This window comes from Sesamum indicum, linkage group LG10 (genome assembly GCF_000512975.1).
Source record: "Sesamum indicum cultivar Zhongzhi No. 13 linkage group LG10, S_indicum_v1.0, whole genome shotgun sequence".
In the NCBI taxonomy this organism is placed as follows: Eukaryota; Viridiplantae; Streptophyta; class Magnoliopsida; order Lamiales; family Pedaliaceae; genus Sesamum; species Sesamum indicum.
Window position 1 is genome coordinate 6,506,506 of NC_026154.1, and position 9,399 is coordinate 6,515,904.

Sequence of the window (9,399 nt, forward strand, 5' to 3'; positions counted from 1 at the left end):
AAAATAGAATTTTCAAAAAGAATTATTTCCACTTGTTTATAAAATAATTGTTTTAGTACATTAGAAAAAGTAATAAAGAACCTTTCTTGGTAAAAACTAGAGCGAACTGCAACGAGTACCCCTTAAATTTGACATAGTTACAAATATCCACTCATTGTTTGAAAAATTATCAGTACTTTCTTGATTTTAGCGATCGTCTAACAATTAACTCAATCTGTTGGTCTTCATTAAGTTTCCATCTTTTGTAGTGAACTAACCAAAATGGTCTTGTGGAATATGAACTATAAGTGGATAATTTTTTTATAATTTTTAAAATATTTTCATCCACCTAGTTTTACTTTTTTATAATTTTTTGATTTTTTTGAGAAAAAAATACAGTAAGGACAAAATGACAATTGCAAACCTCCATCTAGATATTACATAATTTCATCAAACATTAGGAATACTTATAATTTTTTAAACAATTAAAAAATATTTATAATTATATATATCAAATCTCGAGAAAGCTCGTTATAATTCTTCCTAAAACTGAATCATAAGAATTTGAAATGTTATTGTCTATGATAATAAGAATTGGACAATTATACTTCACTGCAACACATTGCAATTTTTTTATTTTTTTAAGATAAATTTTATTTAAAAAAGAAATAGCGTTACAACTTGGTCAAGAATAGCTCCATTTTAGTACATCAAGCTAGTAACAGGCTATTTTTCATAGTCAATATACAGCTACATTCGTAACACAAACAGTCGTTGTCTAACTTGTTCGAGTATGCTAGGAGATCACCGTGTTGAACTCCGAAACCTCCTCATGTTTCGATCTTGCCATATAGTATAAACAAGCGGTGCTAGTAATGTTCTATAGGGTGTATTGATAATATTTAGGGTTAATTACATGTAGACTTCCTTTAAAAATACAAAATTTCAGTTTCCTCCAAAGAAAAATTTTAGATTTACACTTACACCCCCTTTGAAAATTCACTGATTATACATGTGTTTCTTTCCTCAAGGTTGGACGAGAATTGCTGATGTTAGCATAATAATCGCATAAATTTTTAATTTTTACCCCTTATTTAATACTCCCGTGTAATGATTTTGTATTTTTAAGGGGAAAAATATAATGATGTTAGCCTCGCCCATATATATATTGCATTTATCCCTTATAAGTAAAAAAAAAATATTAAATAATTAAAAAAATTGAAAATATATATAATTTCATTTTGCCAACATCAGTATTTTTCATCTAAAACCTAATGGAAGGGGGTCAGGTATAAATAGATATTTTTTTAATAGGTGTAAGTGTAATTTTAAAGTCTTTTTGGGAGAAAGAATCATTTCGTACTTTTAGAGGGGGTCTACATATAATTAACCCTAATGTTTGTGGCATACATGTTTAATTACATGATTCAATTATTGGTAAATTTATTTTATTTCTCTGTATTTTTTTAAACCATTTGTGACGCATAGCTGATAGAACAATATATCATATCATTACATTTGCTCCAATAAAGGGAATATATGTAATTATTTAATTGTATTTTAGAGAATTACTGACCGTACCTTTTGCATTTATTAGCATTTTACGTCTTATAATTGTTCTCCACTTGTGTGTTAAACGCTCTGTAATTTAGAAAATGAGATATCCTCGAAACATAAAATATATATAATATTAACGGATAATTACATTCTTCTGTCATGAGATTTAATGTTAATTATACATAAAATCTCTATAATTTGAAGAATTACATCTAGTACTCCTAATGTTTGCTTCTATATAGCAAATAGATCCCTCCGCTAGTCGAAAATTAACTAAATTTGTTGATATTAAAAATAAAAGTGAATGAAAAATTATTTTTGTCCTCAATTGACTCATTACTGATTTATTGCAACTCAAACAAATTTTTTTCGACCAAACTACCCTTATATCAGTGAAAATATATCCCCTCACACGCATTACGTATGAAGACGTATAAGGATGATTGACTTGGTTATAAAAGTATTTATTTGACCTGTAATAAATCACTAATAGATCAATGGGGGATAAATATAGAGTTTTATTCGATTTTTTTTGTTAATATCAATAAATTCGATGAATTTGACTAACATAGGGACTTATTTGTTAAACGAAAGCAAATTCAGGAATACTAGATATAATTTTTTAAGCTACAGGGGATCTATATGTAATTATGTCCAAGTTTAGGGAAGAAAAGTGTAACTATCCCTAGTATTAACTTGAAAGTCAAATTTTGGGGCAACCATAAAATTTTGATGTTTTAAGGGGCATATTAATTCTCTTTTTGTGGTTTTAGGAGACTTAATACAAAAACTCCATATTTTGAGGGGGTGAAGTGCAATTTGCGCTATTATAATTTGCGCAATTTGCGCTATTATAATTATATGTTTTTAGTGACAAGATTGTTTATTTTCACAGTAAGAAATTTCATTATTTTAATAATTACTATTATTTTATAAAAATTGTTATTAACATGAATTAATGACAAAAAAATACACACAAAAGTTGTCATTAAATACAATTAGTGATTCGTGTATAGTGACAATTTAGTGACAATAAGTAATAGTTGTAACTATTTTATGTTGTCACTAAGTTATCACTATAGATGTGTCACTAATTGTATTTAGTGGCAACTTTATATACATTTTTTGTCCCTAATAATTATATAATGACAAAACAAAAATTGTTGCCACTTAATATATGTTATTAATGATAATTTTAAAATTATTACTTGTTAGTTTGTCACTAATATCATATTTTCTTGTAGTGTAAAAGGGGTTCACTGTTCGTGATTTGACAACTCATGGCGCACTCTCTCCAAAAAATTCCTCTCTTTACCAATGCAAGACTTGAGAAACAATTGTACGTCGATGATAATTTTTTCTTTTAATCCCTTATACAACTCATATCCACATCATTAGCGTTATCTATGAAAAAACCTTACCCTGACATCGACAATGCAGACCAAATCTCGAACTCGCGATGTTCAGAGGATGCACATTGCCCATGAAACACCCGAGAATGAAGCAGGCCGACTCCTACCCCGTGAACATTCACCACCTCATGGGGTGACCCCTTCACACCGTCACCAAGACTCACCCCATGAGCAAGCCCCGCTGAAGGGGATAGCCCTACCACCCTGTGACCAGGACTCTGCCTATGAACAAGTACTATCTCAGAAAAGATTGATATTGCCTTGAGTACTTCAATTACATACACGGCAATATTTGATTTATCCATCAATCTAGTATCTTTTTTTGGATAATTTTATGTTTCAAATAATTTGAAACCCTTGAACTTTTTTTAAGAGAATGATTTGGAAAAATGATTTCGAATGGCTTAATTTTAAAAATATTTCAACGTTCAACAAAATATAGTTCAAAATTAGAATTGAAGAATTTGAAAGTCTTTATATTTAGACTTGTTGAAACAAATTTAAAGGATTTATTATTAAAGATTTGAAATCATAATTCCAAATCTTTCAATCCAAATCTAATTCATCCAACCAAACGAAGCCTAATGTTGCTTTTGGATGAAAGAATTTGATTTGAATTAAAGATTTCAAATAATTACATACTAACATACATTTGGAATCGATCACAACGCCACAAAAATATAAAGTAAAAATAAAAGTTTAAGTATCTGAAATCTTTCAGGACATTAATTTATCCAAACAAGTTTGACAAATTTATTACTACGGATTTGAAGTCCTTCACTTCAAATCCGTCAATCTAAAAATAACATTAGGAAAAAAAATACAAATATATATATATATATATTAACTTGAAAACGAAATTGAAATTTAATATAATTATAAATATTTCACGATTTATTTAGAAAATTATCTAATTTAAATATACTCTTAGGTATAAAGAGCATCTATGCAAACCAAATTATCTCTATATATTTTTTTCTATCTCATCATTATATTTTTATCTCAATTATATCTCAATAATTATTTATTTTCTTCATTACATATATCTTTTTTTCTTATTTACATACTCAATACTTATATTATTTCATTTATTTTTATATTTCCTAACCATACTTTTTTATTTTATTAGAGATTTTTTAAAAATATATTTAAAAATAATATAAATCATTTAAAAAAACTACACGTGTTCATTATCGATTGTGCCACCGCTACTAATATTTATTCATATTATTAGAAAAGTGATATATTAAACATTTATTTTTAATATACAAAATTAAAATTTTAAAATTAGAATTCAACTCTTTTATTTTTTATAACTAACCGTTGTAATCGTCGTCACTGCGTGCATATGCTAATTAATGTTTCTATTTTAAATATATCATAATTAAAGAATAAAATATAAAAGTCAGTGCACCACATCTCATTAAAAAAATTAATTTAAGGGTATTATGATATTATCGACATAAAAAAAATATTAATGTCGCGATGTCACGAACTATTGATTGCGAATGAAAAACCTTTTGTTTTTATATTAACATAAATTAATTTCAAGATTCTTTTCAATTATCACCCAAAGGGGAAAAAAGAAAAAGAATAGAAGATTCTTTTTATTTATTTCTTATATATATATATAATTTTATTTTATTATTTTATTTGAGAAAACACACACACACAAACACAAAATCACAGCACAACCACCCCTCTGCTGTGAAAAACCTAAACCTAAACTACATAGAGAGCAAGAGCAAAGGGAAAAGGATCCCAAATCCCATCAACCCTTCAATCGCTCGGATTCAATTGCAGTATATAATCGGTCGATGCTTCTTCCTGAGGGGCAAACTTGTGTTAAATGTTCTGTTTCTCTCACATGTCTTCTTCAATCTTCTCTATCACCTGTGTTAACTCTGAAAATAAGTTTCCTCATCAAGCCTTAATCTTTTCCAACAGATATCCCATACCTTTTCTTCTTTATTTCATATACCAGAAGTTTTATTCTTAATTTTCGACAAGTCGTTCTTAAATTAACTGGTTTCCGCTATGGGTGACCCTTCAAAGGTCTGTATACTGTTCAGTTTTCTTGTTCCTTTTAGTTAACTTGTTGAGTTATGGAGGGAATTTGTTTTACTATTTTCTCCATGCTTGTTATAAGTTTGAGTTGTTTGATATGGGTCGGGTGGAGATTGATAAAGCTACTTCTTTTGATGGTTTTCCTATTTCATTATTGGTTTTTGGAAGGGGTTGTGTGAATTATGTGGGTCTATCTTCTCTGGCTTAGGTTCTTGGTTTTTTGATTTAGAAGATGCATTTTTGACTTATGGGTTTAGAATGTTTTGGTATGAAGATATTATAGAAGAGATACGGTATGGTTTTCCTTCTGATAAGGAAGATGGAAGCGACCATAGATGGACTAGTCTTAACTCAACTCTCTGGAGATTTATCTGACCTACTTGGGTTATGCTGTGTATACCTCTTTTTTTCATCCTATTAAGGTTGCAATTACCAGGAACTTATAACTATATCTCACAAGTTTTGGTTTTGAATTGGGGATTTGCTACTCCAGTATTATAAATCTAATGCTTGATTTGAGGGCTTATAATGGGAGGTGGCTCATTCATCTATATGGAGTGGACATTCTGTGAAGGTTTGGTGTTTAATCTGAAGAAATTATGGTATATAAATTTTAATTTATTAGGAAAATAGCTATAAGAGCTCCTTTGCGAACTTAGGTGTGGATCCTGTTAGAATGACAATTAAAATCATTGTCATATCTGACAATATATACTATCTTAATTACGTTGGATCATATAGAAAATATTGATCAGTTTAATACAGAATGGTATGACGTAAATAATTGAACCTAGTTAAAAACTGTTGTTTATACTCTATAAATGGGCTTGTATAAGTTGACTCCATGTTCACAGTATCTGTTCTGTATTTTCTTCTTTTGTTTTTGTTTTTTTCTTTGTTTCACGTCTAGGGTCCTTAGACTATATGCTTTTGGTTGCTGATGCACGTAATAATCTGGCAAGTGCTGAAAGTGTTACTTTCACTAATCTGTAGGTCTTGCTTTTTGGGTCATTCAGCGAGGATGAAACCCGTTCTTGGCTGAATCAGACACCTGTGAATGCCCAAAAACCTGGCGGAAGGAAGGAATTGCAAGTGAATTCCTCCAACCTCGGACAGGTATTGACGTTTGGTAGTTTTAGCAGCATATCTGACACACTGGTTGCTGTTCCTAATGGACCTGGAAATATGCACCCCTCTGCCATCCAGAAAGACAATAAGGATTTATGTGCCAAATCAGCTACTGAACTCTTGCCCAGTGTGCCAGAAAATGGAAAACTTCATAATTCCAATCATTCTCATCATGGAGACCATGAAATAACTGATGGGATCAACTTTCGTGCACTACATGTGTCCGATATTGACAGCGAGACAGATGGAAAGTCTATCTCAGAATTGCCGGATCATGAAAGCATAAACTTGAATGGTGGCATCAATAATCCTACAGTTGAAGCACATCATAAGGAGGCTCGCCTGAAGACAGATGTCCCTGTTTTAGATACTCGTGAGATATTACCTCGAGGCTTGATCAATTCCGGAAATTTGTGTTTCCTCAATGCAACATTGCAGGCTCTTTTGTCTTGTTCTCCATTTGTTCGGCTTTTACAGGGACTAAAAAACCGTAACATTCCGAAGGTTTGCTGTTTTACCCGTTCGCCTTTTTTTTCTTTTTTTGTAACATAGCATTACCAGTACATTGTTTCCACACTGAATCATTAAGAAGATCATATGTAAATCTCTTTAGGTTGGCTATCCTACATTAGCTGCATTTGCTGAGTTCATTGGTGAATTTGATATGGTCAGTGGAACCAGTGTAAAGAAGAAAGATGTCACGGTACTTGAAATTGGGAGGCCTTTCAGTCCTACCATGTTTGAAGGGGTATTGAGAAAATTTACTCCTGATGTATCCAGTAGCATTTCGGGCAGGCCTAGGTCTGTTCTTCTAACTCCTCATTTTTGTTTCTTTTCAGATATGGCCTGATGAAATGTTTGCCAAGAAGTTGGCTTGGAAAATTCCATATTGCAGTTCATTATATTCTCATAAATAGCATGTAGCTGCACTAATTTCTCATAGGGCTCAGAGGAATCAATTGTAGGTGTATCTATCACTATGAAATTGTTGTTGAAATGGCATGTTGATTGCTATTTTAGGTCGCATATGGTCTTTGTCCGTCACTCATAGAAAAATGGCGCTTTTCTACTTTTGTTTCTTTTAAAAGTGAAGTAATCACATTTATTACTGTCCTTCACAGACAAGAGGATGCACAAGAATTCTTGAGTTTCATTATGGATCAAATGCATGATGAATTGTTGAAGCTTGAAGGCCAGTCCCACTTCGACGGGAGAAATTCATCTCTGGTTTCTACATCAGAAGATGACGAGTGGGAGACAGTTGGGCCAAAAAATAAATCTGCAGTTACGAGAACACAGACTTTTCTTCCCTCAGAACTCAGTTCAATATTTGGTGGACAGTTGCGAAGTGTTGTGAAGGCAAGAGGTAAGTTATCTGGTGATTGATAGCTCTCTCCTTCTGCACTCATGTTGTTTTCTAATCGCGAATCTGAATCATGAATATCTCAATAGCACTGAAAAATTGTCTAATATTGAACGAATAATGTGTTTAGAGGTACTTCTGTCCTAAACTCTTAAGTTTTTTTCTTAATCATGCCTTGCACCTCATATTGTTTAGACACATTGGATAGGCATGATGGATTGTGTCTTCTTATACGCTTTTCTGCATGTTGCTTATTTTTCCTATAAATTTAGAAGCGCCTTTGGTCTCCATTGTTATTGATATTACTTTCTGGAAACCAAGTCTCACTGCAAGCCACACCCTTGGTTGAAGCACCTTCACTCTTAACAACCTCTAAATCGCTGCTGAGATTCAAGAATATGTGATTGAAGTTTCTTTGATGCAGTTAAGATCACTTTTGACAACTAAACTCCTTACTGGAATTTCCAGATGATGACCTGGCTCAGTTACAGAGAAAATCAAACACAATTGTGATATATATATGAAGTTGATATATAATACATGACCTAAGAACCTCATAATGAGGTTTTAGCACTGGCTATGTCTTAGTGATGTGACCCTCTTGTCTTGGCTCTGAACCATAGCCTTCTAGACTCTTGTACTAACACCTAACAGCTGTCATATGATGCCTACCTACTCAGAACGACTTTTATCGTTATGATTTCTTGAAGATTAGGGTAAGTCATTCGTGCATCAGGGCCTCTAGTCTGTTGTTTTACTTTTGGATCTTGGTGGTTTTAGTGATGCACGCATATATAATGCAACTGTGGAAACTAAGTCTATTTAGTTCAGATATTGAGGTAGCAAGCCATGTAACAATCTATAGGGGTCACATCTCGAGTTAATAGGATTGTCAAATCTCACTCATTGGGAATTGGGATATGGATTTTTGTAGAGAACAGGAAACTCCATCACAAATAGGATTGGAAAATGTGTAAGTGAATGGGACTGTCAGTCCCCTGAGTGGCTCACAGGTGGCATGAGATTGTGATCTTTTAATTATGCAAAGGAAAGTAGGATATAGAAGAAAAATTATGACTAGCTTTGTAAGTTGTTAGGCTTATGACTCCTTTCAATCAGATCTGAACAAGCTGTAAAAATATTCCTTTGAATTGTTTGTTGAACCAAGGCCTGCACAAAAGCGTGTCTTTCTTTGTTCGGTTTTTCCGTTTTATACTTGGTTTCCGCAGTTTGAGCAATACCATCCGGTAATAACATAAGAATTACTAAAAAGGAGTCTTGTGGCTAGTATTTATTGTTACATGTTCAAAAGGATGAGGAGGATGTGAACAGTCTTTGTTTTGTGAATTATTCATGATATCTGGTGTATTTTGTTTTATTTTGTTGAGGTGTGTTGGCCTCCACCAGGTCATGTGTAATTGATTAAGAGTGTTTGCTTGGGTGTGGGGGGTCGTTGGCAGGTAAAATGTTTGGATAAACCTAATTTTCCTCCTAGGATTGTTTTGTCAGATACAAATATGAGAGGCCTGGCCCCAGTGCTCTTGCTGGCACTCCATGAGTCGATTAATTAATTATATTTTCATTTTGACCTGTAAAGGGTTGGCTGTGCAAAATTAGTAATTCAGTGAGAGATCTAAATTTCTTTTCTAACGGGTGTTTGTCTTTTTGATGAATAGGTCTTAGATTTGAATGTTTTTTCACAAACAACTGGAGTTTATAGATCTTATTATCGTGAATTGATTGAGATTTTTGTCATACTTGTTATGGACAGGGAACAAAGCCTCTGCCACGGTTCAGCCTTTTCTTTTGCTCCATCTGGATATTTCTCACGAAGTTATTCGAACTATTGAAGATGCCCTTCATTTGTTTTCAGCCCCAGAAACACTTGATGAG

At 32.4% G+C, this 9,399-nt stretch overlaps 1 protein-coding gene across 1 annotated transcript in view; it reads left to right on the forward strand.

Moving 5' to 3' along the window:
- Positions 4,611 to 9,399, forward strand: part of LOC105172148 (ubiquitin carboxyl-terminal hydrolase 24) — a gene marked incomplete in the record, with an annotated part of 7,371 nt that continues 2,582 nt past the window's right edge. Inside the window, 5 exon segments of the mRNA XM_011093492.2 lie at positions 4,611 to 5,003; positions 6,009 to 6,647; positions 6,757 to 6,944; positions 7,265 to 7,509; positions 9,278 to 9,399. Coding sequence (XP_011091794.1) covers positions 4,986 to 5,003; positions 6,009 to 6,647; positions 6,757 to 6,944; positions 7,265 to 7,509; positions 9,278 to 9,399 — 1,212 coding nt within the window.